Genomic DNA, 27,753 nt, shown 5'->3' with positions numbered 1-27,753 from the left:
TGCTGTGTACCTCCCAGAGTCCTGGCAGGCAGCCCTCAGGAGGGACAGTGCTGGGATGGGTGGGGCAGGGCTTTGAGGTGCCACCTGCAGAAGGTGGCAGCCCTGTGGGCCCAGTGAGTCCTGCAGCTCAGCCCTGCATGTTTTTCTGCTTTGCACAAAAGTCTCAGCAAAGTGTAGATGTGGTGGCCTGCTCCTGTCATCCGAGCATGGGGAGGCTGAGGCATAAGGATTCTAAGTCTAGCCTTGGCAACTTAGCCATACTGTCTCCAAGGCTAAAGGGGGTTGGAGAGGGAGTGGGTGGGGTCCTGGGCTGTACCCCGGGATGAATCTCTGTCCCATACTCCTAGCGTCTACATTTCAGCCATGGCCTGGGTGGCGTGTGTATGATCTGTCGGGGCTGTAAGCGCAGGACAGTTGCACAGCAATGCCGACATCTCATGCTCTTCTTAGCACTCCATGGGCCCAGGCTGAGGTACAGCCCTCGCTGGTCCTGGAACTCCGGGCTCCGGCCTTCAGAAACATGTCCCTGGGTCACCACCTCTGCCATGCATCACCTCCTGTCAGAGGCAAAGTGGGTACCCCAACTTTGCTCTGAAGATGGAAACGCATGGAAGCTGAGCAGGAGATGGGGCAGAAGTTCCCACAGTATGGCTGGCCCATGGGGTGGCATCATGGGCCCCATGGGCACAGGTGCTACACACATGCCTTGCTATGGTGTCACGGAGTCACTGTGCCCTACTGCGTGTGCATTTCTGGCCAAGTTCTGAGCCAGAGCCCTCGCTTGGTGCAGTGTGGTCCCAGCTTTGATGACCAAGGCTCCCAGCATTTGCCCTCCCTCCCTGGGGGTGGTGCCCGGGTCTGGGGCCCTGGAAGGCTGGAGACAGCACAGTCACTTTCCGGCCATCTCTGTGTGGGACTGGAGCAGGAAACGGCCACTTGGGAGCCCCACCCTCAGTTTCTGTTACTGTCAGGGGCCCGGCCTGGCCACTGCCTGGAAAATCCCTGTGGTCACCCTGGGACCACTCCACGGACCACTCTGCTCTGCTGGCCTGTGGAGGACACCATAGAGACAGCGGGAACAGGCCACCTGCCCACTCACACACTCGCAGCCTCCCTGGTGGCCTTGGGAGTACCAGGTCACCACATCCCACTTTATCTCTGCAGCTCCGGAAGCTGCCCTGGGTGACAAGGCAGGAAGCGTTGGCCACTGACGAAGGGACGGCAGCATGTGGGAGCCCCTGCTGTGGCTGCTGGTGCTGGGGCTCGGCCTGGCAGGTAGCACCTCAACCCCCAGTGTCTATGATGAGGATGACGGTGAGTGGCCTGGCCTTGAGGTGGGGACTCTGCCCGGGGGAGTAGAATGTGGGGGCCCTGGCCCCAGTGCTGGCTTCTCCCTTCCGAGTCACTGCCTGTCTGGTGCTAGTCCCAAGCTGGGTCCCTGAGCCCTCTCTCCCCTCTCTGCAGTGGGCTTGACAGGGCCTTGGGCCAGTTCTGAGGCAGCAAGGACCCCACAGCAGGTGGCCCCACGCAGCTTCCCGGGCCAGGCCTCTGCCAACGACAGTGATGTGCTGGAGCTGCCGGACCGCTTGCAGGTGCTGCTACTGGGCTGGGCACCCACACGGCTGGTGCCCGCGCTATATGCGCTGGCACTGGCCGTGGGGCTGCCGGCCAATGCACTGGCACTCTGGGTCCTGGCCCGACATGGTCCACGGCTGCCGGCCACCGCGCTGCTCATGAATCTGGCAGCCGCCGACCTACTGCTGGGCCTGGCACTGCCCCCACGCCTTGTCTACCACCTGCGTGGCCAGCGATGGCCCCTCGGGGAAGCGGCCTGCCGAGTATCCACAGCCACCCTCTACGGTCACATGTATGGTGCAGCGCTGTTGCTGGCTGCCATCAGCCTGGACCGCTACCTGGCGCTGGTGCACCCCCTGCGTGCCCGTGCGTTGCGGGGCCGCCGCCTGGCCACTGGGCTCTGCATGAGTGCCTGGCTAGGGGCCGCCACACTGGCCGCACCCCTGGCCCTGGGGCGCCAGACCTTCCGCCTGGCAGGCTCCGGCCACCTGCTCTGTCATGATGTGCTGCCACTGGCCACACAGACAGCCTTCTGGCGGCCAGCCTTTCTCTGTCTGGCTGCACTGGGCTGCTTCCTGCCGCTGCTGCTCATGGCACTGTGCCATGGGGTCACACTGTGTGTGCTGGCAGCTGGTAGCCGGCGCCACAGCCATGCACTGCGACTCACGGCATTGGTGCTGGCTTCTGCTGTGGCCTTCTTTGTGCCCAGCAATGTGCTGCTGCTGTTGCACTACACAGACCCCAGCCCGGGTGCCGGTGGGGAACTGTACGGTGCCTACCTGCCCAGCCTGGCGCTCAGCACCCTCAACAGCTGTGTTGACCCCTTCCTGTACTACTACGCATCCCCTGAGTTCCGGGACAAGGTGCGGGCACAGCTGCGCTGCTGGTTGCCCAGGACCACTGCCACATCCCAGGGTTCCCAAGACGTGGGCAGTGCAGGCACCGGTACTCACTCCTTGCACCCCTGATGGCTCTGCGACCTTGGAGGTTGGAGGCCTCTGTCCTGAAGAGGGTACACAGTGGCCCTGGCCCAACGCAGCTGGAAGTGCTCTCCACCCAGAAGTCCCTGCCACTGTGGACCCCATGGGTCACGGTCACAGCAGCCCTGGGAACCCAAGGGCTCAGGTGCAGGTCCCCACGATGTGGCCCCACTGCAGCCCAGCCTGTGCAGCCCTGCCTCCCTGGAAGCCGGCCTGCTTTCCTCTCCACCCCGCCCTGCCCCCCACACCCACCACCTGGTCCCTGTCCCATCTGCCTGGCCTCATAGGGTGGGGGTGGGGACACTTGAGTTGGGCTCACTGTGGTCCATGATGCTTCCAATAAAACCTTAAAGGACATGAGACAGCAAAATGTCTGGCCCTGCACAAACAGGGACAGTACACCCTGGCACTAAGGTGGGTCTGGGGAGGGCAGGAGCCTCAGTGATGGGAGGGCCCTGTGGGGAGAGGGGCAGAGGCAGGCCAAGGGATGGCCAGGGTGCTGGATGGGTCGCCAGGCAGCTGGGTACAGCAGTCCAAGGGTACAGGAAAGTGGCCTGCAGCATTTGACAGCACTAGGGGAGGCCACTCTGGGGCCTGACCCAGGGCTCCTGTGCCAGCCGAGCTTCTGCCCACCAGGCTGCACCAGGCCCCACTATGCTGATATAGGGGCTTGCTAACTTGCCCAGGCTGGTCCTGAACTTGCTACCTTCTCATCTCAGCCTCTAAAGGAGCTGGAATGACAGCTGCTTCTGGTGAATTGGCAGACTCCCCAGGAGGCAGAGTCCCCTCTGTATCTCTGAGGGACTGGCTGGGTACTGCACTCCTACATACCCTCCCTACTTCCTGTCCCAGAGGACCCCAGGCCACTGTGTATCTGTGTCACCTGCCGTGTGCTGCTGTCACTTGGCCAGGACGTTTCTGGTTTCTCCAAGGTACCAAACCTCCTGAATGCTTTCCCACCCCAGCCAGAGACATTAAGGGTTTACCTTTGGGTGATGTGCTGGGCTCAGAACCCTGAGCCTCGTTCAATGCTAGGTTGGTTTGTACAATTTTGAGACAGTATCTCAAAAGGAGCCAGCCTGGGCATGAGCTCCAGACTGTCCTGCCTCAGCCTCCAGGTTGTGGCTCAGTACCTGCCTCTTCCTGCCTGGCATGTCCACAGCTCTTTCTAAGCCCCAACCTGTCTGAGCAGGGCCCTGTGGCCCAAGTGATCTGTAAGGGGAGCTGTCCTCTAGCCCTTCCAGCCCTGTGGCTCAGAAAGGCTTCACACTGCAGCAGGGACAGGGATGGGGCCCGGGGCTCTGCAGTGGCAAATCCACCTGCAGTCATCAGGTGGCAGCTTTATCAGTACCAGGGATCAAACTCACAACCACACACTTGCAAGGCAAGCGCTTATGCCACTGAGCTAAATCCCCTGCCCCCAGGTGGCAGCTTTAAAAAACATAAAAAAACAAAACGCAGGCCAGGTGTGATACACATCTATAATGTCAACACTTTTGGAGGCTGAGGCAGGAAGGTTATCTGTTCAAATCCAGCCTGGACAACCTAGCAACTTAGCTGGGCCGGCTGCTCTCACTGGGTGTGGTGTATGTACCTCAAGCCTTGGGAGGCTGATGTGGGAAGATCCAGTTCCACGCCAGCCTGCGGTATGACCACAGTGAGATGGTCTCAGAAAACATCAGCCAAGAGTGTGCTGTCCCTGGCTTGCTGCATTGGTACAGGCCCTGGCCATCAATCAGGAGCAACAGGAAGCCAGCAGCATGCTGGGCTCAAGGCTCTCTGTGTCCCGTAGGTGGGGGCAGGAGAAACTTTCTTTCTGAGCCGCACAGGTTTCCTCCTGCAATAGGCCTGGGGGGCTGCCAGGGCACGAAGGCTAAGGGATCCAACTGGCCAGCGAGAACTGTGGGTGTCCAGGAGTGAAGTCACCTGGGGTGGGCCTGGATGACTTGGGGAGCAAGGCAGAGTGCAAGGGTGTGGTGGGCTGGCCCTGGGACTAGGGGGGACATTGGCTTTCCCAGACTGGCTCGTCACCCACAGCCACACCCCTTCCTGCCATCCCTTGGGGTCACACAAGTTCCTTTTAAGCATGAGACACCGAGGGCCATGCTAAGCAGTGAGGAGCTCCATGTCGTGAGTGGGCGGGTGGCATCCAAGGACTCTGTCCTCAGCTGGCCCTGGGGGGCTCCGACGTGCTTCTGGCGGGGTGAAATACCAGCGGCGGGCAGCTTCAGCACCCTGCATGTCCTCCCAGGCCTCCTGGTTGGCCAGTGCTGCCTCCTTGCTGGCCTGGGCCGCCAGCTCCATCACCTGCGCAAGGCTCCTGCGGGAATGGAGGAGGTAAGGAGGTGTGTGTGTGGCCGGAAGAGAAGGAAGGCCATGACCCTAGAACTCTGGGAGGCTGAGTAGGAGAGTCAGGAGCCTAGGAAATGCAAATGGCTCCTTGAAAGCCCCAGGTCTGTTGCCCAGTGCTGCAAATGATTGCATGCACATGCAGAGTCCAGCCTGGGAAGGCGGCAGCCCTAAGTCACTCAGGGCCATGCATCCCTTTGGCCACCCCTCCCCTGCCTGGGAAACCGAGCCACCCGTTGGGTAGGGGCCACCTCTGGAGTTCGAGGTCCTTCTGCTTGGTCATGTCCCTGAGCTCTGCCAGCAGCACCAGTGTCTGCCTGTGCTCCTCAGTGCCAATGCCTAGGTCGGCCAGCAGGCGGCGGGTGGTGGCCAGCTCGGCCTGCAGGCTACCTGGAAGGACAGGGCACTGGTCAGGGGTGGGCACAGGGTCCTGCCCCGTGGGGACTGGCCCAGATCCTACCGAGGAGCTGCTGGCCGTCACCCTCCAGGTGGATGGCTCTCACGGGCAGCTCATGCCGTGTGGTGTCCAGGGCCATGGCCAGCGTCCTGTAGTGCTCCTGGAAGCAACCGGCCACTGCCTCGAGGGGCTGCAGCACCTCCACCTGCAGGAGGAACCCAAGAGGCCAGGCTGCAGGTGGAGCTGGAGGCAGTGCCGTCCTTCCCAGTCCTGTCTCTGAGTTCCCACAGTAGTGGCAAACATAGGAAAGCTGTCTCCCAAAGACCTGGCCTGCACAGCACCCTGAGGCTGTGGCTGGTGAGGTCTGGGGGATACCTGTGCCCCAGAGGGGCCACACCCCAGTTCACCCCAAGGGCCTGCCAGTGTCCTGGGATGCGATGACTTTGGGGCAGCAGTGATGGGGGCAGATGCATCTGGGGTCCTAATGGGAGGAGGAAGCCAAAGCAGATATGGGGCCTACACCTGTCACCCTAGCACTCTGGAGGCTGAGGCAGGAGAGCTGGCTCGGGCCAGGTACTGCCACCTGCACCCACCTGGGCATCCAATGTGCCTGCCAGTGCCTGGCGCCTCTGCTGGAGCAGCAGCTCACGCTGTAGCTTGTGGCACTGCTGCTGCAGCCGGGCACGCTCCTGGCCCATAGCCAGGAGACTGTGCTCTGCCTTCTCCTCCAGCCCTGCCAGCCCATTCTCCATCTGCAGGGATGCAAAGCTCAGCTTGGGCCATGGATGTCCAGGCCCCATCCCTCCTACCCTTGGGCCCAGGACAGTGAGGCGTCACCTTCAATGTTAGCAGGGTCAACAGTAACGTCTGGGACTCCACCATCTCCATCACCTCCGGCAGATCCTGTGAGGGAGCAGCACTCAGGAGGCTGAGGCAGGAACACCACTGAGCTGTAGCCCCTGTCCTTTCAAAAGTTGAGACAGGCTCTCCAGGCTCTTGCTGAGACAGCAGCTGCCCAGGCTGTGTTCAAACTTCCCCTGCCTCAGCCTCTGGAGTGCAGGGAGGACAGGTGTGCTCCCCACACAGCTGGAGGAGCCCACTAATATGCATGGGGACTTGGGGCTAGCCCCCGGAGACCAGGCCAGTGTGGCCCAGTGTCCTCCTGCTGCATGCTTACCAGGCCCTTTCTCTGCGGGGCCATGAAGGAGGTCGCCTTGGGTTTCCTTGACAGCATCTTTTCCAGCTGTGGTGTTTTCCTGACCATGCTCCTGTCTACAAGGACAGTGGGAGGGGCACAGACTGTGTGTGGGGGCTGGGAAGATGTGGCCACCACTGGGGCTGCCTGGGAGCTGCACTCGCTGCTGCTGCTCAACAAGCATGAGAGTGCACTGGCCAGGCGGGGACAGACCCCAGTCCCACACAAGGTTCCCACAGTACACCTGCGCCCTGGCCGCCCCCACATACCATTGATGGCCGAGAGGTCCAGGTCAGGCGGTGCTGTGCCATGACCCTCCAGCAGGGTGGATTGCAGGTCACCCTTGTCCACACCACTGCAGTCTCCTATGTGGACAAGAGGCAAGGTTGGCGCGGCTGACCATGCCACAGTTAGAGGCGGGGAGTCCAAGTATCCGCCCCAGCCAGAGTGGATGCCCCACAGGCCTGGGGACCCTGCGCACCTGCGGGCCTAGGTGGCTGGCCAGCTCTCCTCACACCATCTGTCACCTTCCCACCGCCTCTGGCAGTGGTGTCTGCAGCTGGGGTCTGTGCAGGATGGCGACACTCAGGGGATGGACGGACCACACTTCTGGCCCAGCCGTGTGAGATGGCTGGACCCTCATAGCTAGGGTGGGCTCAAGGCTCGTGTCAGCCAGCACAGAGGACACAGGAAACCTTGGTGCCAGTCCTGTGGGACCAGAACCCTAGTCCCAGGCCATGGCTGCCCCCTTACCTTCTTGGCTGCCTTCTTCTCATACTGTAGGTAGCGGGACTCCACCATCCTCCCACCTGCCTCAGAAACCAGAGGCTGGTGAACGGGAGGACTGAGGAGCCCAGGGCCTTTGCACTGGGCCGCATCCCTGGCCCTTCTTAAACTTCATTTGGAGACAAGGTCTGTGCTGTCAAATGGCCTGGGCTGGGCTGGGCTGACCCTCCTGCCTCAGCCTGTCAGAGCGCAGGAAGGAGGGGCCCGTGCCAGGGACGCATGGGGCACTTTCCTGGCAGGGACCAACACACTCACCTGGTACTCTTCTTCCCCTGGCCCTGGAGCTGCCAGGGGTGCTGGGCCCCGACATGAAGGGCTTCCTGCAAGAGGGCAGAGGTCTCGTTCATCTCTGCACCGAACACCTAGTCCCAGGGAATGGGGGACAGCCACCTCCCCAGGAAGAGCAACAAGGTGGCCAGGGCCATGTGAGGAGGCATCGAATGGGGATTCGGACTCTGAGCCTCACTGAGACGGCAGCTGGGTCCCTGGTGGGGCGGGCCAGGGCCCATCCGAGGTCACCCTCCTGCCCCGGCCTGGGTGTTTAGGTGCTACCAGTGCCCATGGCACTGCCGTCCTGTCCAGGAGGTTGGACCTAGGGCTGGCATGGTGATGCACGTGTCGCTGCGTAGGCTCAGACACAGTAACAAGACTGTGCCTCTCTGGGATCGGAGACACCAGAAATCACAAGGGTAGGGGGCTATTGACATGAGGAGAGGAGCTGGGTCAGCTCAGCACCCACAAAGCCCTGCGAAGGCACCTGGCACATTCCCGGCATGGCTTGGGGGGCAGGAATGTGGTAGTACATGCCTGAAATCACAGTACTCAGGAGGACTGCAGCTAATTCAAGGGCAGCCTATCTCAGAAAAAAAAATGTGTGGGCATGAAATAGCGCCCAGGAGATGATCTTGCTGCTTGGCATAGGGAAACCTGGAGAGAGGAGGTAGACAGCCTGGGTGACTGTCGCAGGTTCCCCTTCCCAATAGTAAAGGCTCTGGAACCAGGCTGGGGCAGGAGGGCGACCTCGGATGGGCCCCTGGCCCAGCCCACCAGGGACCCAGCAGCCGTCTCAGTGCAGCTCAGAGTCTGAATCCCCATTCGCAGCCAGCTGGCTGGTGAAGTAGAGAATGGCCAATGTCATGTTCAGCTTGTAAGAATTTAAAAATAGACGGCTGCCGCCTGATGTAACAGAAAAGAGGGCCTGAGACAGGCCTGGCCGACTAACCAGGGATGCAGCCTCCCTCTGGGATGATACCAGACTGGGCCTAGAGGACGGAGGCAGGGCTGGGGAGGCCAAGGCCAGCCCTTATGGGGCTGAGGCAGGAACAAGATATCACCAGCCTTGGGTGCCTGCTATGCTATGCAAAACTAAAGTACTGGAAACCTCCATCATTGTGGATGTTGATGCAGGTGGATCACCAGGAGTTTAGGGGCTGCCTGGGCTACATAGTGAGACCCCATCTTCAAAAAAAACAAAACCAAAACACATAAACTTAAGCAAATCCAAGAAGCCTTGGTTTCCTAACGTCCAGATGCAGTGATGCATTTGGTTCTAAATGTGAGCCCCAGCATAACTCTGATGTGCTCTAGGGCTGAGACTGTCCCCGAGGGACAGCAGGAGACAAGAAGCCCTGCCCACACACAGCTTCACCCTTGTGCAGATCGGTCAGCCAGACGAAGCTAGATCGGTTTGCATTGAGGGGAGTGAAAGCTCTGTTTGCTCATCATGCAAAGATCTCCAGGCATACCCTTTTGTGGAAAGGCAACTCCTCGAGTACTTTAGTAAATCAGTCTGAGAAAAGTGTCTTTTCTTTTGCCTTGACAGGAGCTGTGACTTTACCCAGTCTGTCCAAATATTTATTTATACAGTCCAATGCTAACAGTTTTTTTTTTGAGACAGAGTCTTACTTAATAATCTGGGCTGGCCTCCAACTCACAGTGATCCTCTTGCCTCAGCCTCCCATGTGCAGGGATCACAGGTGTGCACCACCATACCTGGCTAATGCTAAGTCTTTTTTTTTGTTTTTGTTTTTTGTCTTTTTCGTTTTTTATCAGTACTGGGGATTGAACTCACGACCGCACACTTGCAAGGCAGGCACTTATGGCGCTGAGCTAAATCCCCAGCCCTAATGCTAAGTCTTAAGAAAGGCTGAAACGGCTTTTTTTTTTTTTTCCCTTCAGCAAATAAACAACTACTATTTTTCTGTCTTATTGTTGAGGAACATTAAATCTTGAGAAAGTTAAGAGTTTATTTAGGTGCCTGTTCAAAGTATTTTTAAAGTAAAGTTTTATTTTTAGGAAGCTAACTGTCCAGGTTTAATACAATCACACTCATTGCCCTAACACGCAATAAAAATAAACTGTTCTGCTAAATTGCTACCTTGTGTATTCCTTACAGGAATTTAGCTGCCAAGAGCTTTGTTCCTCCTACTCAGTGAGAGACAGTTGTGCTTTATTATAAAAATGTATATTTTTGGCCAGAGGTATAACTGAGTGGCACAGTGCTTGCCTGGCAAGCATGAGGTCCTGAGTTTGAGTCCTGACTCCACGCACATGAAATGTATGTTTAAAACAAAAAGTATGTTTTAATTGGTAAACAGACATTGACTTTTGTAGACTATACAAAATCTTGCAGTTCTCTGTACCTAAGAAATTCTAAAGATGCCCCCATAAAAAACCACCAAAACAAATGCAGCCTAAGTGCTAAACTGTAATTCCTGGTATTTTCAAAATATTTTTTGTTTTGAGACAGGGTCTCACTATCTAGTTCTGGCTGGCCTTGAAATCGCAGGGACTCTTGCCTCGGCTTCCCTACTGCTCCCTGTGTGGGCCCACACCACCATGCCCAGCTGTAATTTTTGCTACCTGACATAATTAAGTGCTTGCCCCAAATGCTAATCCGAGTTTGGATAAGAAGAGGGCTCTGACTGCAATGCTTAAGGCACCTCCCCAACAAAAGTAAACCTGCCTCACAAATTGGTTCTGACGGCTGGAACCTACTTTGCTCTTACTAGTTTTACTTGTTTTTACATTGTGGTACTTGGCATGGACCCCAGGGCCTTTATGCTGAGCTCCCATCTCCAGCCTTTTCTACTGTGAACCTGGTTTTGCTAAATCGCTGAGGCTGGGCTTGAACTTGCCATCCTCTTGCCTGGGCCTCTTAGAGTGGAGGGATTAGGGGCCTGTGGCTCCTTACCCAGCTGTTTTCCTTTTTGCTCCTAAGCTTTGTAACTACCGAGAGCAAATCTGGTGTTTCAGGGCATTATCACCTACAGCCTGGCTACAATGAAACGACATGAACTCTACATCCACTTGGCCTGAAAATCACTCTGCTGCTAAGGGGACCGGGCGCGAGGTCACAGCCAATTAGGGGGAAGCTAACAGCCACCCGGGGTAAGGGAGAATAGGACGATGACAACACCAGAATTAAGCAGAGGACAGAGGTGCTGCGAAAGCGCTCTGTGAACAATGGCTTGAGAGCTCAGTGAGGTGGGGCAGTGCCTATGCGGGTGAAACGGCTCCTTATAAGTCAGCGTCTCTCAATGAGAACTCCGTGGCTTCCCTGACTTCCTGAGGCTGCGGGCGGAACCGCTACCCACGCTTCGCTTCAGCTCCGATGCTGGCGCAGAGGTGGCCCAGCGGGCGACCCGGCTCGCGCGTGGGAGAGGAAGCCGCGGACTCCGCCCGCGGCTTAGGGCTCCCTAGCTGGTCTGGCTGTCACCCTCCCGGACACAGGAGCCGGGCATCGGAGGCCCCAGAGACTCCCGCGTCTCCTTCCTAGCCCTTCTCCTTCCCCTTCGCTTTCCGCCAACACTGTCCCCCTGGTTGTTGGGGGCCGGCAATCGGGGTGGCCCCGACCAGAGAGGATAATGACACTCGCCCGGCCCGGAACGCGCAGCTAGCGTTCCACTTCTTCCTTGCTCCTGCTGGGGGAGCCTGGGAAATGCGTCTTCCTCTCTCGGTGCGCCCCCAGAGTCTCCTCCATAATCCGGGAGCATGACGCGTGCGGCGAGAGGAGGCAAAGGCACGCAAGGGTGGGCGCCGTCACTGCAAGGGCGCTAACGCCCCTGCTGTACGCCAACACCTCCCCCAGCACCTCCGAGGGCACAGGGCGTCACTGGCTGTGTTTCGGGGCGCAGAGAAGCGAGGCAGAAGCCGAATCACTCGCTCTGACTCACTAACACGATAGCGCAGAGCCCTGGACTCGAACTCCAGGCCGGGTCAAGAGCGCGAGTTCCGGGCATGCGCAGATGCCACAGGGAGCGGGGGCACAATTGCCGCACGGTTCTCAGAGGGGTCGGGTCCCGAACTCGCCCCAACGATTCTCCTTTCTCAACTTTCTGCTGGCGAGCTGCAGCCCTCGCCAAGGCCTCCCCTGAGGTCCCCACAAACCCAGAACGCGGGGCCTCCACTCACCCCGCGCCGCGCCCCGAGAACTCCGCCATTTCCCGCCTTCCACTCAAAGGCTCGGCGCCGCAGGTGAGACCTCACGGCGAAGGCGCAGAAGGGGTGCCCGCCGGGCGGGGCGCGCTGACACAGTGCGGAGCGGACGTCCCGTGCGCAGGGACTCCCCTGCTTTCCTCATACTTGGTATCGCCCAGCTGCTGCTGGGAGCGGTGGCCGCGGTCCAAAGGAAGGGGCGGGAACTAGAGGCGCCCCGCCTCCGCCAGCGCGGGCGTCACGCTCCCGGGGCCCGCCTCTCCGGAACCCGGAAGTAGGCCGCGCGGGGGAGCGGCGGGTGCGGTGGGGCGGAGCGCGGCGGCGGGGCAGCGGCGGGGCAGTGGCGGCGGCGGGCGGGCTGGCGGGCGTCCGAGTGAGGATCCCGCCCGGGACCGGCGGCGCGCGGCGGCCGAGGCCCAGGTGAGCGCTGAGTGGCTGCAGGAGGGGGCGCCAGCTCGAGACGGATGGGGGTGCAGAGCAGGGTCTAGCTGGGGCGCGTGAGGGGTGGCGCGGGGTCCGGGGGGCGGGCAGAGGCCGAGGGACCGGGAGGCGGAAGAGCGCGGGCAGCCCTGAGGAGGACGTGGCTTTGGGGACCCTGAGGAGAGTCGCAGGAAGCAGGGCTGCGGCCGAAGAACTTAGTCGGGGGCCCGGCCGGGGAGGCGAGGCTGGGTGCGGCTGGGCGCGGAGTCTAGACCGGCCTGGGACGCCCCGGGAGTGAGCGGCTCCCAAGCCACTGATGTGGCAGCCGCCGGCTATTGGGAAGGGGGAAGCGGAGGTGGGAGGGGAGAAAAAGGGGGGTGGCTGATGAAGGGGACGCGGGGAGGCAGGGGCGGCACAATCCTGTGTGGGTGTTGGGGTGCAGTCCCGGAGGTCTCCCCTTCCGTCTTGATTCCCCTTTCTGGCTTCACACTCGGTAGCTCTAGGATGGCTAGGTCCCTCCCCCGCCTTGTCTTGGAAACTCTTAAGCGCTGTAGGTGCCCAAGAGGGTCTAGCTGGATCTTGGGGTTCCGGAACGTGGGGGCCCTGAGCTGTGTTTCAGAGGGGATGGGGATACTGCCACCTCTGCAGCCTCCATCCTTAGACTTAAATGGGTAAAACGACACACAGGAAGTGTGTCCCTGGCGATGGCGGCTGTGAGCTCAGCCTCGGCAGTGGCCCAGCCACCGTGTGCCCCCCCTTCTTTCCGGGGCTCCCTGGAGGCCAAAAGTCGCTGAGGGGCTGCTGCTATGCCCCTCTGGCTGGTGGTCGGTGAGGCCATCCCCTCGGGTTCCAGCCCCTCCCCTGCCTCCCCAGGCATCTTCTGGTGTTGGAGTCCCAGGAATCCTCAGGTGTTGGGGTGGGAGGCCACCTTGGCAGCTGAGGGCACAACCGGGGCCTTTGTCTCCCCTGTCGAGGGGAAGCAGCTGGAGGTTTCATTGGCATCAGTGTTTCCCATTCTCCACTGTGGGGTTCTTATCTGTGATCTGCTAGAAAGGATACTGCTTATGTGGGAGATGGGTCTGTGTAGTTCAATATGTAAGAAGGCCATAGAGGAGCACCCCAGATCTTTTCCTGAATGTTCTGTCTTGGGAGGCAGAAGGTTTGCAGCCTTGTTTGCCCCAGGACACACAATTACAGCCCAGGCTCGTGTGTAGCAGACGTTGTCTTTGTGCCTGCTCTGGCTTAGACACCCTGGTGGCCAGGGGGCCGGGACAGAAGGACATAATCGTCCATCGTGGGATCTCGTGGGGGCTGCCTCCCTGCACCAGAGCATGGTCCCCTGGGGTCTTGGATGGGACACCAAGGGTGCTGGGCACTGCCTCGGACAGGTCTCCCCCCAGTCCTTCAGCTGGGAGGGAGTGGAAGGCATTGGCATGATCAGCGTTTTCCACCCAACCCCTCTCATTAACTCTGCCGCCTGCAGGACCCGCCCTGCCTTCTGTGTTCTGCAGCACTGGCTCCGAGGTGGTTCTTTGGGGTTCTCTCCCTGCAGTACTGGGCAGGGGCCCGGGACCTCATCCGTGCCAGGCCAGCGCTCAACACAAGCTGTACTCCTATGCTTGTCTTGGTGAGGAGAGTGCAGTGCCCCTGTCCCCAGAGTGGTGCCTGGGAATTATTGGGCAGGGTTATCCTCACACCTGGCCTGTGCCTGGGCACCAGCTGGGGGCTTGGGAATCTCCCTTGCTTTCTGACCATGGGATCTACTTCTCTTCCCCAACAGGGGCCACTGAGCAGCCACTTCCCTTTCCTTGTCTTCTCGAGCACCAGGTGGCCTGAGCTCAGTGCTGGGCATGGGGCTGGCCCTCATTTCCTGGGGACGGGTGCCTGGGAACATTTGGTGTTTGGGTATGGAGGCAGAGGCCACACAAGGTGTCCCTGGGGCGGAGCTGGGTATGAGCCAGGCCCATCTGGGACTGGGGGATTCCAGCAGGCTTCCCAGGAAGAGGCAAATGGCATGAACAGGTTCCTAGCTGCCCCTCACCCAGGACCCGGCTTGGTGCATGGATCCCCCATTGCTCTCATATTCTGCCAGCTATCAGCAGGCATGTCTTCCTTGCCAGCCCTGTGATGGGCACTGGCTGATGGCAGCTTTGGGAATTGGGCCTGGGCTTTTGCAGGTGCAGAGTCCTGGCTTGGGTTAAATTGCTTCAGTTTCTCAGCTGCACCGCCACTGTGCACCATCCTTTGCTCTGGACCACCGTGCTCTGGGTGAGGCCAATTCTAGGAACCAGAGGTTCCCAGCCCAGATCCTGGCCTCAGTGGGCCTGGCATCTGTGCCAGGCCGCTTCCAGGGCGTGGAGATAGGACCCCAAATTGTGTCTCGAGGTCACTTCCTGATCCGCAGGTCACCTGTGAACCTGTAGCACCCGGGTCTGATGGAGGAGCTGTGGGAGGGGGTAAGGGGGAGCAGCAGGGACAGTGCAGGGCCTTGGGGACTGATGTCCCTCCTTCCCTGTGGCACCATGTCTTGAAATTTGGAAGGCACTGTCCCCGTGTGGGAACACACTGTCACTCCTCTGCTTACGAGATTAGAGATACCAGATCCCGGTCTCAGAAGCTATCTCTCAGGTTGGCCTGGATAGAGGCTGAAGGCAGCTTTTGTTATCTGCTGTGCCTGGAGATGCCCATGGGTCCCCGTGCCCCTCACTGTCCCCAGCCCCCGCAGAGTGTGGTGTGTGCGCCCAGAGGCCTGTACCCTGGCCTCCAGCATGCCTGTGCCAGGCAGCCCCTACACAGCTGCCCTGCAGAGAACCACACAGGCCTGGTCCCTTGCCCTAGGCCGTCCCTGCTGCAGAACAAAGGGCCCTGTCTCGTCCAGCTGGGTTGCTGCTGCTGCCGCTGCTACCACCACAAGCTACTTGAGGTCCCCCAGGGCCAAAAGGCACCCCAAGTGGTTCTGACTCAGGCCCTGCGGGGGTGCAGGGTGATTCAGGGTTCAGCCAGGACCTGCTCATGAGACTGATTGGGAGGAGGTTAGCTTGTGACCCCAGTGTCCCTGCATGCCGGTCTGGGGTCGAGGATAAGTCCCTTCCCTTGGAGGCTGTCGCGCAGGCTGAGGTATCTGGGGACCTGGTCTCAAATGAACTGGCAGAGCCAGCTGCCTGTCATGCTGGGGCTGGGGACATCGTGTGCCTGTCACCCTGGGTGAGGGACACATTGCTTCCCAACAGGAAGAGCCAGGGAAGAAAGGGGTCCAGGCCTGGACAGCTTTGGGAGGTTCCACTGGGGACTTTGGATCTCCCAGTCACAGAGTGACAGGAAAGCAGGGACCAGCACAGAGGAGCAGAGCTCCTGGAAATTCATGGGGGAGTTTTAGGGCTGGGTGGGAACCTTGGGGAAATCACAAGCAGGCGTCTATCCAAAAAGGGCCCTAAGAAGGGCGGCCCCCCAGCAGCTCCACTTGGGGGGCCATCTTGGCCTGATCTGGTGGCTGCCCAGGGATGGCATGAGAGAAGCTTCTGGAAGAGCCACTGTCACCTGCAGCAGAGCCGGCTGGGTGGTGGCCCCCAGGGTCCCACGGGCAGCGGGGGGGAGGGCAGGGCCAGCTGCGGGGGTGACAGATGCAGTCTCCCAACGGTGCCATGCTGCTCGCCCTGGCTTGGGGCTTTGCTGGGTCCTCCCAAGGCCCAAGTATGCTTTCCCATCTATCTGAGGTGGTTCCTCGGCTTGGGGTGGGAGGTTTGAGGTGGGCAGGCCACCTGTCCCACAGGGTGCTCAGCACTGTGCAGACCCTGCCTCCCAGATGCCAGCTGTGTCCCTCCCACGGGGCTCCCCCAGGGTTCCCTGCAGGATCAGGGCTGGAGGGTAGGACCTTTGGGGTACATATGAGCTGGCAGTCCTGGAGTTGAGGTGACAGGATGGATCCCAGGGTGGTGGGCACCTGGGCAGTGCTACTCCCTGGGCCACAGGTGGCATGGGAGGCTCCAGGTCACGGCCAACAGCAGAGGTGCTGGGTGGCACCAGATGGGAGCAGGACCCAGGCCTTCGTAACCTGCTGTTTCCTCAGTCCTTGGGTTTAACTTTCAGAAGGGGTTTCCCTGAGTCACCGAGTTGTGTGGGCTGGACTGGGACTCGCCATCATTCTGCCTCAGCTTCCCGGCATACTGGGACCCCAAGGCCTTCTTCACAGTGACAGAGACTCGACCTGTGACTGTGATCTGTGCATCAGGGCCTTTGCTGCCCATCAGGATCCCTGGATGGCCCCAGCACCCGGCATGCTGGGTGCTGACCTTGGGGACCCAGATCTCTGGGGAGGGGATGCGGCTGGCAGGGGCAGGGAGGGCAAGTGGACCCCGTCTGGGGATGGAGCAACCCTGCCCACAGGTGACTGAGCCTAGGCCCCTGGTCCTGTCCCTAGCTCTGCAGGGGAAGAAATCAGAAGGGACCAGAAGCGGCAGTGTGGGAGCCCACAGTGGCTGGCTGGCTGGTTGCCATGCTGGGAGTAGAACCCAGGACTTGTGTGCCTAGCTGCATACCACTCCTTTTTAATTTCAGTTTTTCACTTTGTGACAGTATCATTAAGTCAACTAGGTAGCCCAGGCTGGACTTGAACTTGCCATCCCTCTGCCTTAGCCTCCCAGGGTGCTGGGGTGGCAGAGAGTTTCAAGTTTAGCTTGAGTCCCGTTTTTCAGGTAGCTGCTGCTGACTGTCCAGAGCCCAGAGATGGCAGGCTGAAGCCTTGGACCCTGCAGGCTGGCACAAACAGTCCCTGACGGGGTGGCCTGGGACCCTGCCTGATCTAGCTCCTGCTGGTCGTATCCTGGTTGCCTGCAGGGGCCCAGGTCCCTGCCCCCATCCTGGCCCCTGCATCCACCCTGGGGTCTACACCCTTTCCCCGCTGCCAGCCTCACTGGCTCCTGTCCTGTCCCTGAGCTCCCAGGCACCCAGCTCCCCTTCAGGATGTCCATCCCTTTGGTCCTCCCATGGTGATAGCCAGAGCGCATGGGCGCAGAGCAGCCTTGAAAGTACCGCTCATGGCTGGTCTATCACGTGTCCTGTCTGTGACCACAACCTAGAGAGGGGACCAGAGGGCCAATCTTTGATTCAGGGTCGCCGCCTTGGGGTGCACGGGCTCAGACCACAAGGGTGGTGGCTGCCATGCACCCCCAGCCCCAGGTGGGACCCCCCCACTTCCTCCTCCGGGGTGGGGGCATAGGTCACCTGTCTCTGTGCCGTTGCCCCTGCTGTCTCCAGCACAATCTCGCCTGCAGCAGGAGCATATGCTGAGGGTAGGGGTAGCTGTGAGTTCCCTGTGGGCGATTTCACCCTTGGGGACCCAGATTCAGTTGTTTGGGACAGAGTTCCGCTGAGTGGTCCAGGCTGGCCCCAGACTCGCAGGGATCCTTTTGCCTCAGCCTCCTTAGTGCGTGGAGCCCCAGTGCCAGCTATAGACGCAGTTGGTGATGCCGCTGCAGAGCTGCGCTGTCCCAGCTGTGTCCCTCATGCCCTTCAGGCACCCACACTAGTGTCCACCCCCCTTGCCCAGTGGCAGGGCACAAGCCTAAGCTGAGTTGACCTCACCGGGTCAGCCCTGGAACAGCCGAGGAATCGGCCACATGATTATCCACACATGCAGGGCAGTTGCCTGCGGCACCCAGATGAGGCAGGGAGAGTGCGCAGAGCTGCACGGTGTCACGTCACCAACTGTCGAGTGCATTGGGGATCATGGGCCCCATGTGGGTGCCGTCACTCCATGGCTGGGCTGGATTTCCATGTGGCCAGGTTCTTCGTGGACAAACTAGTACTCAGTGGTTCCAGAATGTACTGAGCCCTGAGACAGCCCAGTGCCCTGCCTACTCTGTGCTGTGCCCTGTGTAGGCTGCTTTCACAGTCCCTATTCTGGAGGGGCAGGAGCTTTCCCTTTTCACAGCTGCATAGTACTCCAAAGGGCCGGTCCTGTCCTTTGTGTTCTCTGTCTATCCTGGGCACTGCAGGTGCATCACCCAGGACCATTCCTGGGTTTTAGTTGGGTTTGCACTGGTGAGGAGGAGATGGATCCTGTGTGAGTCTATGGCTGAGTTCCCCCTGCTTCCCCTCGGCTGCTCTGAGTCCAGAGAGGACAGTCTGTCTGCATGGCCACCTCCTGCCCAAGACCACAGCCACGCCTATGGAAACCCCAGGTACCCATTCTGAAGCACAGACCTGCTTCCTATGGGCTCCACGCCCATTCATGACCGATCCTGAATCATTTGCAGCTGACGCCTGCCCAGGTCTCCATGAGGAGCCAGCAAGGCTGCCGGCCTCTCCTGAGGCAGAGGACAGCATTCCCTGCTTGGGGTGGCTGTGGGCATTGGAGCTAGGATGGCAGCTGCTGTGGTCCGTGCTCCTGTGCTGTCCCACGGATGCAGGTAGACTGTGAAAGACAAACCCAAAAGCTGGAATGGGGTGTAGGGTGCATGCCTGTGGCCCAGCTCTATGGATCCTCCCAGCCTGACAAGGGCCTCACACCATGCTTGGCCTCTTCTCCCTGCGTTGTGGTTTCTGTTTGCCCATGCTATGCTGTGTGGCCATGTCTTTTTTTGTGGCTGAGTAATATTCTGCTTCTGTTTGACTATGCCCCCTGGATGGAGCTGGCTTCCTTTCCACTTCACGGTCCTGGGATCATGCTGTGCATGTTTGTGAACTGGGGTCCCCTGTCTGTCTTGGGCCCTCTGCTCCATGGGTATTGGGCTAGGCGCTCATATTGCCTGTTCTGAAAGCCCACTGGGAAGGCCGAGCCCAGGGCAGTGCCCAAGAGACCCGGAAGGAGCAGTGGGAAGGGACTGGAAGGCCAGCGCAGGGCACACACGTGTCGCCCTAGTGCTCGGGAGGCTGAGGCAGGAGAGGGTAAGTTCCAGCCTGGCCTGGACAGCACAGCCACTTAGTGAGGCTCCATCTCTAAGTAGAAGTTACATATTTATTTAAAACTAAGGGAGAAAGCCCAGCCCTAGGCCGTCAGAGCCTGTCAGGGTGGAGGAGTGTTGTGACCGTGGTGTGTGTGAAGAGCTGGGGCCGCATCTGAAGCCTCCTCCTGGCCAGTGAGGGGGTGGCCCAGGGCCTGGCCAGTCCCTTTGTCACAGCACCAGGACAGCACCAAGGCTCTTCCAGCTGTCTCCTCCCACACCAGCCTCGTGCTTTGTGTCATCCCAGCCTCTGTGGCTGAGTCACGCTTCAGCTGGGCCAGAGGTCAGCTTACCCTCCCTGTGTGGGGCATGGAGCCCTCCTGTCTCTGCCCTGACTGCGTGTCCTGTCCCATAGTCGCAATCTGCCCAGCAATGGGCTTGTCACACCCTCCTTGCTGTTTGTGCCCCTTACATGATCTCCTCTCTATCCTTAAGGACCCATCATAGATGGTACTATGTTGGCCCCTTAGAACGACTGCACTTGACTCGTGCACATTTGGCAAACTGCTCCCCCCCCAAGGCTGACCAGGCTCTGCTTATCTTCCTTCCTCAGCTTCCTTGGGTGGGACTCAGCCTGTGTCTAGTCCTCATGGGCCAAGGCCTCCGTGGTCTGTGGACAAGCGATGCTTGTGTTCGCTTTCCCCGGCCTTCAGAAGAGAACCTGTGTGTGTTTTTCCTTTTTTTTTTTTTTTTTTTTTTTTTTTTTGAGACAGGATCTTGCTGTGCAGTCCAGGCTGGCTTTGAGCTCATTATGGAGCCCAGGCTAACTTTGAACCCATGGTGATCCTCCTGCCTCAGCCTCCTGAGTTCCAGGATGACAGGCATGTGCCCACCCCCAGCACTTGAGCCTGATTTAGAGCTTGGCTCTTGCAGGGCTGGGACACAGCTGGGGGGGCACCTGCTGAGCAGGACCCAGGCACCAGTCTGCATCCCTAGGAGCAGGGGGGAGGAGAGGCTTTTCCTGTGCGGCTGGTCGAGGGTCCCTGGAAAAGCAAACTGGTGAGGTCGTGCAGTGCTTGCCTGCCCTGACTGCCTCCAAGCCCTAGCGCCCCAGCATTCCCTATGGGAGCTGAGCTTCGTGGGGCCCATGGCTTCCTGCCTGGCCTTGTGAGGACATCATAGGGGGTGCAGGAGGGGCTAGGGTGGGGCTGAGAGGGACCCTAATCCCAACCTGGCCGATGGACATTGTGGGCCAGAGTCCTACGCCGCTGGATGGCCGCAGTCAAACATTGACATCATCATCCACGTCACCCCTTGGGTCAGCTCCACCAGCTGTGGCAGGGGCTGGCATGACCTGGGTGTTCTCCAGGTCACAGCAGAGGCACAGGGAGGGCTGCAGTGTCCCACGGGGATCCCTTGGCTGTAGGCTGGGTGGGAGTTTGCCCTGGGGCCTATCCAGAACCACTCATCCTGAGAGCCGCAGGGAGGCCCTGCAGCCAGCACGGGACAAGGCCCGGGCACGGTGGGCAGCTCCTGTGTCCTCTGAGGCAGGAGGACACACCTGACTTGAGCAAAGCCTGTAAGGTAGCAGCCGGCATGGGGTGCTTATCTCTTTTTCCCAGCTCTCTGGGAGGCTGAGGTGGGAGGGGCACAGGTTTAGGCTCTGCTAGGGCCTTTAGCAGCATGGAATGAAAGGTACAGAGGGTGGGTGGAGCTTGGCACAGGCCCTGGGTTCAATCCCTGGAGATGAGGGTGGGGGGGCCCTTGGGTCCTTCCCCCTCCCTCGACTCCTTCTCCCTTGCAGCTGCAGGAGCCGGCGCGCGCCCAGGCCCGGGCGGCATGCGGAAGCCCCGCGGGCGGCAGCATGAGTGCGAGCACAGAGGCAGGCGGCTCGGGCCGCCAGGAATCGGGCACCTTTGGCCTGCACATCTACCCGCAGCTGTCCGGGATTCCCAGCCCGGCCTCCTGCTGTGTGCCAGCCACCAAGGACAGCACTACGACCGAGGTCATCCGAGAGGCTGTGGCCCGCCTCCGGCTGGACGGCAGCCGGCGCTATGCGCTGGTGGAAGTAAAGGAGGCAGGCGGCGAGGAGTGGGTGTTGGACCCTGGCGATGCACCTGTGCACCGAGTGCTGCTCTGGCCTCGGCGGGCACAGGCTGAGCACCCGCGTGAGGATGGCTACTACTTCCTGCTGCAGGAACGTGGCGCTGACGGCGCCATCCAACACGTGCCTGCTGCCCCAGCCACCCAGGCCTCGGCCGCCCGGCGCCTAGTACAGCGCGGGCTGCTGCCACCTTCGCAGGCTGACGTGGATGACCTGTGCAACCTGCCTGAGCTCACTGAGGAGAACCTGCTGCGCAGCCTCAAGTGCCGCTTCCTGCAGCAGAAGATCTACACCTATGCTGGCAGCATCCTGGTGGCTGTGAACCCCTTCAAGTTCCTGCCCATCTACAACCCTAAGTACGTGAAGCTCTACGAGAACCAACGGCTTGGCAAGTTGGAGCCACATGTCTTCGCACTGGCCGACGTGGCCTATTACGCCATGCTGCGCAAGCGTGTGAACCAGTGCATTGTCATCTCGGGTGAGAGCGGCTCCGGCAAGACGCAGAGCACCAACTTTCTCATCCACTGCCTTACGGCACTCAGCCAGAAGGGCTATGCTAGCGGCGTGGAGCGTACCATCCTGGGCGCTGGCCCAGTGCTTGAGGTGAGTGTGGGGCAGGGGGTGGGGGCATTGGTGCTGTCAGACTGGGCTTGACCCCCATCCTTCTCCTCCTCTGTCAGCCTTGGATGCGGGTCTAGGTGCTAGAGGTTTGACTTGATGACAGGTGTGGCTCACTGGAAGGGGAAGCCACCAGTTGAGAGGAGGAATACTCATCCCAGCATCTGTGATGCCTGGACTCAGGAGGCTGAGACAGAGGGTCATTGTGAGCATGAGACCAGCCTGAGCTTCGCTGTGGGTTCAGAGTCAGCTTAGATTATTGTGAGACCCTGTCTCAAAAATAGTTAAATAAGTGAATAAGTAAATGAAGGGGCCGTGAGCAGGAGCTGGAGCTTCAGTGTGCCTATGTTGGTGTCAGCATTGGTATGCCAGGCTCTGTGCTGGCTGGGGTGCTGATGCAAGCATCACACACATACCTTCCCAGCTCCATCTCAAGCAGCAAGAGGAAATCACTGTGTCACTATCATGTGGCAGTGGTGTTTGTGGCCCTGCCACGTCTTTCTGGTCTCTGAGCTCTGAACCATCTTTCTTCCAAACCTGTAACTCTTCCGGTGCCCACCCAGGCTCAGCAGCAGGAGGGGAGCCATTCTTGAGGATCCTGCTGACCTCCACTGCATGCATGCAGATGGGGTTCTCCTTGGAGTCCCTGGCAGTGTGGGGTGACAGCAGTGTCTCGGCATCCAGGCCACTTGGAGGAGGTTGTTGGCAACACTGCACCCTCTCATGGAAGGGACCTGAGCCCTGAGACTGTTGGTCTGTGGGCTGCTGTCACTAGGACCATGAGAGCATCCGTGAGGGGTTGTGCCTCCCTGGCCTTTGCTGCCCCCAAACCAAGACCAGAGCCACAAGTAGCCAGTGCCTGCTGTGGCTCGTGCCTCCCTGGTGGAGTTCCCTGAGGTGTCACCTGGTTCTGCAACCTTTTCTGAGTCTTCTGTAAGAAACACAGTCAGGGTCTCAGGGTCTAAAAGCCTTGAGCACCGGTGGTGGGGTCCCTGCCCCATAGACAATGTGGAGCCCCTAGTGCTGTCGTTGTGGTTGGCTCTGGCTGGTGATGGGCGCAGGCTGTGGGGGCAAATGGGAAGTCGGAGCCCTGCTGCTGGCTCAGGCCTGCGGGCAGGCAGGAAGCACAGCGGGGTCTCTCCCCACCCTCCCTGCTGCCAGTGGGGCTCTGCCGCTGGGAACCCGGAAGCCACAGGCAGCCCCATCTGCCTGCACACTGCCTGGCTCTGGGGGTCCTAGCTGGGTGATGTTGGGGTGCTGGGGCCTAGAAGGGCAGGTGCTGGTCTGAGAGGGAGCCACAGTGCCTGGCGGAGAAGGTGGGGAGATTTCAGCCCACTGAGGAGGGTGCTGCCCACCAGGAGGTCGCACTGTGATGGGGTGGGGTGGCCAGGAAGCAGAGCTGGGGAGCCCAGGTCCCCTAGGCCATGTCCTCAGAACCTGCAGACTCCCAGTGAGGCAGGCTCATCCCTAGCAGCAGCTGAGCCCAGGGCTGGGGTGGGGTGTGCCCCAGGTCACTCGGCATATTTCTGGGAGCCAGGGAGTTTTTTGACCTGTGGGGTTGCCACCTGGCTGCTGCAGCTAGAGCTCCAGGCACTGCCGAGTTCTGGTGTCCAGGTGGGAACGTGTGCAGAGCTCTGGCAGGGGTCCCATGGTGGGCATCAGGGTATTCAGTTCCATGGGGGTCCTGGGCCCTGCACACATCCTAGCCCAGGTCAGTTCCTCCAGTCACCAAAGTACCCACCTGAGCAGATTGGGCCAGGCTTCTTGGGCTATCACCAAGTCCCCCACCCCTGGCATGCAGCTGTGACAACTTCAGATGTGCCTGACAGTGCTGGTGGCCCCCGGGGACCATATCTGCCCTGTGTGGGAACTGCCACCATCATCACCCTAGGACCCAGGGGCCGTGTCAGGCACTGTAGTCTCCAGGTTGACAGTAACTCGGTGGTATCAGTCTCACTGAAGGGCCCTGGGGGCCACCTCCCCTGGTATGGGGATGTGTCACCCCTCTGTGTCTCCAGCGCCCTCCCCTTGTCACTAGGGTCAGGGTCCAGGGCAGAGCCTCCATCACTTGGAGCTCCCCTGGACTCTTGGGGCCCCTGCTTTTACCTGCCCACCTACGTCTGGCCTCAGAGTGCCAGGGTGACTGGCATGCAGCCCACTGCTCTTACCTTCTCACCTTACATCCACGGGGCCCTGCATCTGGGGGCCGAGACTTGGACACTGCCTCTTGGGGTGCACAAGTACTTGGATGTGGACGCCTGTCACATGTATCCTGGCTGTGCAGCATGGCCTCCCAGGCATTTGCTCAGCTCCCGGAAAAGAGAAGTGGGGTGTGTTGAGGTCAGGGTGTCTCTGAGCGCCCTCTCCCTGTGGGATTGCAGCCTTAGGGTGCAGCTCTGACCAGAAAACAGGAAGGGGTTGGGGGAAGCCGCTGACCAGCTGCCGCCCCCACCCACCCGGGACAGCAGTCTGCTCGCTGGGGCTGACTGGTGGGTGGCGGAACTTCCTGTGTGGGGCCCATGGCAGTGCGTCCGAGACCCCCGGGCTGCCTGGTGGCCATAGGGTGCAGTCCCCGAGGCTGGTGGCTGGCAGCCCAGCTGAGGTCGGGCCCAGCCTGCAGCACCAGCTGCTCTCATTCCAAAAGCAGAAATGAAAGGAGGACGCTGATGCCCACTGTTCCCAGGAGAGCAGGCCCAGCCAGACGTGGAGCCCTGGGCTAGGGAGGGCCTGGTCCCCTGATCCCAGCTGGGCCTGGCCTGCAGAGCCCCGGTCACCTTGCCTTTTGCCCTCCAGGATGTCCAGCCAGTCATGGGGTCATCGTCTCATCCTCACCCTCTCCTATTGTGGGCAGCTTGGCCCCCTCCCCAGCACAGGGGGAACTGAGGCACATGGTGGCAGCATTGGGCCAGTGAGAGAGGCTATCGGGCTGGGAGTACCTACTCCTGTCCCTACTTCCACAGTTGGGGTTTTATTTTTATTGACATCTTTTTTTATTTTTTGGTACTGGTCCGGGGCACAGTCCAGCCAGTCCAGTCTGGGTCTACTGCGGTCCTGCAAGGTGGACACTGGGCACAATCACTGGTGTGTAGCCATTTAGGTAGAGAACAGTGTCCCTCACATAGACACTCCAAACCCCAGGACTTAGGTCAGTGCTGGGCCATCCACCAGCAGTCATGCAGCCTCTCTGCTTTTTCTCAGGCAGTGTGTTCAGGGTTCTGGTGCATTTTGAGTTCATCACCCTTGGCATGGTGGGGTCCTGGGCTGGGTGGCAGGGTGGTGAGTGCTGTCCAGGGTGTGCACAGCCTGGCTGCTGATTGACCCTGTGTGGAGGCACTGTCTATGTTCTGCTGTGCAGTGCTGAGCTTTCCTGAACTGCAAGGTGTCTGTGTTGTGGGGGTGTCCAGCCCACAGGTGCAGGGGTCTCAGCTGCAGGCCTGGATGTGCTTGGCCAGGACCGCACTTGAGCCGGGGTGTGGCCAGGAGGGCAGAGGTGGTGGCTGTGGGCGTCCCCTGGCCTTGCTGGTTGGAGGCTCTACACAGTCCAAGGCTGTTTCAGCTCAGAGGGGAAGCAATATTTCTGAGAATGCCATGCCAAGAAAAGAGCAAAATTACAGGGTGTGTTTTAGGCACCTGGAAAGGTCTCCTGGACAGCGGAGAGTTGGTGAGAAGCCTTGCGCAGCATGGGACAGCCTGGTCCCCACCGTAGCCACCTAAGCTTTCTGCAGTACAGTGGCCAGGCCATCACCCCAGGAGTCACACCCCACGCTTGGCAGGTGTAGTTTGAGATGGTGTGGGGCATGTACTCCTCCTGCCTCAGCCTCCCCAGTAGCTGGGGGTACAGGTGGGTGCCTCAACACCCAGCTAAGCACCCTAGGGTTTTGCAGGTGATGGAGGGTCCTGCCTCTCTGGGTGCCTCCTTGCTGTTCACACTAAGCACGTCCAGGCGTCTATGGGTCAAGTAGCCTGGTGCTGTGGGCTGCCTGGGTCAGCAGGGTTCCCAGGAGAGCAGGTCCAGCTAGACTGGAGCCCCGGACTGGGGAGGGCCTGGCCACTGGAGATGCTCTGGAGGTGCCTCCTGTGTGATCAGTCTCTAGGCCTCCCCATGCCCCAGTTTTTGACTAGGAAAGGGACTGTGCCACCCTGAGGGCACAGCGACTCTCCATAGGCTGTGTCTATCCCATCACACGTAGATGCCAGGCCACTCTGCAGGATGGCCGAGTGCCTATAGGCCTGGAACCAGGGTCTTGGGACCTCTGTACCTGCTGAGGCATTCAGGGTGACACAGCCGAGGATGGTGGAGGATGCATATGGCCAGGGAGGGATGTCTGGGACCCCAAACAGTACAGCAGCCTGCGAGGTGCTTACCCCTCCAAGGTTCCTGTGGGTGCAGGGGTCTAGGAATTGGGGCTGCAAGGCTGTGCTGGGTGCTGGGGAGCAGGGTAGGGGAGCCAGCCCGGTGAGGTGATGGTGACAGTGACAGTAAGGAAACTCCTCCTCCTCCCCCATTCCCTTCCTCTCCTTCCTCCTCCTCCTTTCTGTCCCACCCCAAGAAAATGGGCATGTGGCCCATGGGTGCAGACCCAGACTGGGCTGCAGGGCTATAGAAATAGCAGGACAAGGAGCCACTGACATTGGGTGGGGACGAGGACAAGAGCCCAGTGACCTCCCACCTTGTCTGGAGAAGGGATAAACACAGTGGGATGGGTGGGTGGACGATAGACTAGATGGACAGACAGACAGCATGCACAGGTGGTGGGCAAGCAGAGCCCAGGTGTCCACAGAGAAGTGATGTGTGGAATGTCATCTTGTCACTGGCCCAGGCCTCCCAGAGTGAAAGAGGCGGGCTTCAGACGGCAGCCTGCAGGCCCTGCCACCCTACACAGGCATGGACGCAGTAGTGACAGACCCAGGTGGCCTAATTTCCTGGTTCAGAACTGATGCTTCTACGAGGGCAGCAGGGCTGGGACAGGTGTCTGGGCTGTGTGTGCCGGGCCACATGTGGTGGGCCGCTTAGGCAAGTCCCCCAGGTGGCAGTGGGTGTGAATAGAGATGCACTCACCTGGGTCCCAGGTCCCACAACACAAGTTGCATCCTGCCTGGTTTGTGTCAGCACACAGGGCAAACCCAGGACCCTGCATGCATGCATACCTGCTCAGAACATGGTGGTGAAACCCTCAAGAGCAGGGGACAGGGCAGCCTGGAGGCCTCAGGGATGTGACCCTGAGCACATGTGGATCCTGACAGCCAGGAAATCAGGTGAAAGCCTGCATTTCGGTGAACGCCTGATGGATGGAGACTGGCTCCTTTGTTGTGGCCAGGGTGTTGTCCTAAGGACCCACAAGCCACTTTCTGTGACTGTAGTATTACTGCAGCCGGGCATGGTGGCTCACACTTGTCATCCCAGCACTTAGGAGGCTGAGGCAAAAGGATTGCCTCAGCCCAGGAGTTCAGAACCAGCCTGGGCCACACAGCAAGACCCTACTTCAAAATACACAAGTCTAAAATACCAGTGTTTAAGAGAAAAAACAAGACTGCAGGGTTACCAGACAGCATGAGGTGCGGTGTGCACACCTTCACAGGTTGTCCCAGCCGGCCTGGGCCTGGACAGTGAGTTGGACTGACCGGGGGCCTGTGTCCCCATCCGAGGGTTAGTGCTGTCCATGACCCCCTCCATGACATGATCTTGGGCCGCCTGGTGTTGCAGGAGAGCACAGGGCACCTCGCAGGGTGCCTGTCTAGGGCACCAGGCACCCTTGCCAGCCCGTCAGAGAGTTGGGGCCACACACTTGCTCCAGGCTACCTCAGTTTCCCCTGGCTGCCTTTGCCCTTCAGCTCCGCTGGCCAAGGGGCCATGCTTGTTTTCTGTCCCCTGGGCCTTGCGCTGGCATGAGCCCTGGGGCAGAGTCACCTCCACCTCTACCCCCAGGGCCATGCTAAGTCCCGAGTCCTGGCCGTAGTGGGCACTCCCCACCAGTCACCCGGGAGCCTTGACTCCATGCTGGTACTGTTTG

The 27,753-nt window shown here is 59.9% G+C and overlaps 3 protein-coding genes across 14 annotated transcripts in view; 2 read left to right on the top strand and 1 right to left on the bottom strand.

Annotated features, from left to right (window-relative positions):
* Window positions 1-372: 372 nt before the first annotated feature.
* Window positions 373-2,925, top strand: F2rl3 (F2R like thrombin or trypsin receptor 3). The gene is made up of 2 exons (XM_003464180.4): window positions 373-1,314; window positions 1,465-2,925. Exons 1-2 carry the CDS (start codon window positions 1,227-1,229, stop codon window positions 2,541-2,543), a joined length of 1,167 nt encoding a protein of 388 aa, XP_003464228.2. The 5' UTR covers window positions 373-1,226; the 3' UTR covers window positions 2,544-2,925.
* A 1,097-nt stretch (window positions 2,926-4,022) lies between these two features.
* On the bottom strand, window positions 4,023-11,908 carry Haus8 (HAUS augmin like complex subunit 8). Of its 6 annotated transcripts, none has more exons than XM_063228102.1 (11): window positions 11,696-11,904; window positions 7,538-7,602; window positions 7,250-7,305; window positions 6,978-7,062; window positions 6,766-6,861; window positions 6,479-6,573; window positions 6,139-6,204; window positions 5,895-6,053; window positions 5,365-5,506; window positions 5,156-5,294; window positions 4,023-4,875 (listed from the first exon to the last, which is right to left on the bottom strand). In XM_063228102.1, exons 1-11 carry the CDS (start codon window positions 11,722-11,724, stop codon window positions 4,662-4,664), a joined length of 1,146 nt encoding a protein of 381 aa, XP_063084172.1. In that variant the 5' UTR covers window positions 11,725-11,904; the 3' UTR covers window positions 4,023-4,661. The 6 variants fall into 6 exon arrangements, with proteins under 6 accessions (XP_063084172.1, XP_003464229.2, XP_063084175.1 ...); XM_003464181.5 differs by having other exon boundaries at window positions 6,766-6,858; XM_063228105.1 differs by lacking the exon at window positions 5,895-6,053 and having other exon boundaries at window positions 11,696-11,908.
* A 99-nt stretch (window positions 11,909-12,007) lies between these two features.
* Window positions 12,008-27,753, top strand: part of Myo9b (myosin IXB) — a 52,565-nt gene continuing 36,819 nt past the window's right edge. For all 7 annotated transcript variants that reach the window (XM_063228084.1, XM_023562630.2, XM_003464182.5 and 4 more), the window contains exons 1-2: window positions 12,008-12,139; window positions 20,825-21,727. In XM_063228084.1, coding sequence (XP_063084154.1) covers window positions 20,885-21,727 — 843 coding nt within the window. In that variant the 5' untranslated portion in view covers window positions 12,008-12,139; window positions 20,825-20,884. The remainder of the gene's footprint in view (window positions 12,140-20,824; window positions 21,728-27,753) is intronic.

Source organism: Cavia porcellus, unplaced genomic scaffold (genome assembly GCF_034190915.1).
Source record: "Cavia porcellus strain 051 isolate PalLab524CR breed Dunkin Hartley unplaced genomic scaffold, mCavPor4.1 scaffold_17, whole genome shotgun sequence".
NCBI lineage: Eukaryota > Metazoa > Chordata > Mammalia > Rodentia > Caviidae > Cavia > Cavia porcellus.
The sequence above is the reverse complement of the archived record's forward strand: the minus strand, read 5'-3'. Positions and strand labels throughout refer to the sequence as shown.

Bases quoted from the DNA above. Each gene is read 5' to 3' on its own strand.
- Haus8 (XM_063228102.1), bottom strand. From the start codon at position 11,724: ATGGCGGAGTTCTCGGGGCGCGGCGCGGG. The intron at 6,054-6,138 runs GTGACGCCTCAC...GCATCCCTGCAG, and splicing joins TGACCCTGCTAACATTGAAG to ATGGAGAATGGGCTGGCAGG. The intron at 5,507-5,894 runs GTGGGTGCAGGT...TTCCTCCTGCAG, and splicing joins CAGGCACATTGGATGCCCAG to GTGGAGGTGCTGCAGCCCCT.
- F2rl3 (XM_003464180.4), top strand. From the start codon at position 1,227: ATGTGGGAGCCCCTGCTGTGGCTGCTGGTGCTGGGGCTCGGCCTGGCA. The intron at 1,315-1,464 runs GTGAGTGGCCTG...CCCTCTCTGCAG, and splicing joins TGTCTATGATGAGGATGACG to TGGGCTTGACAGGGCCTTGG.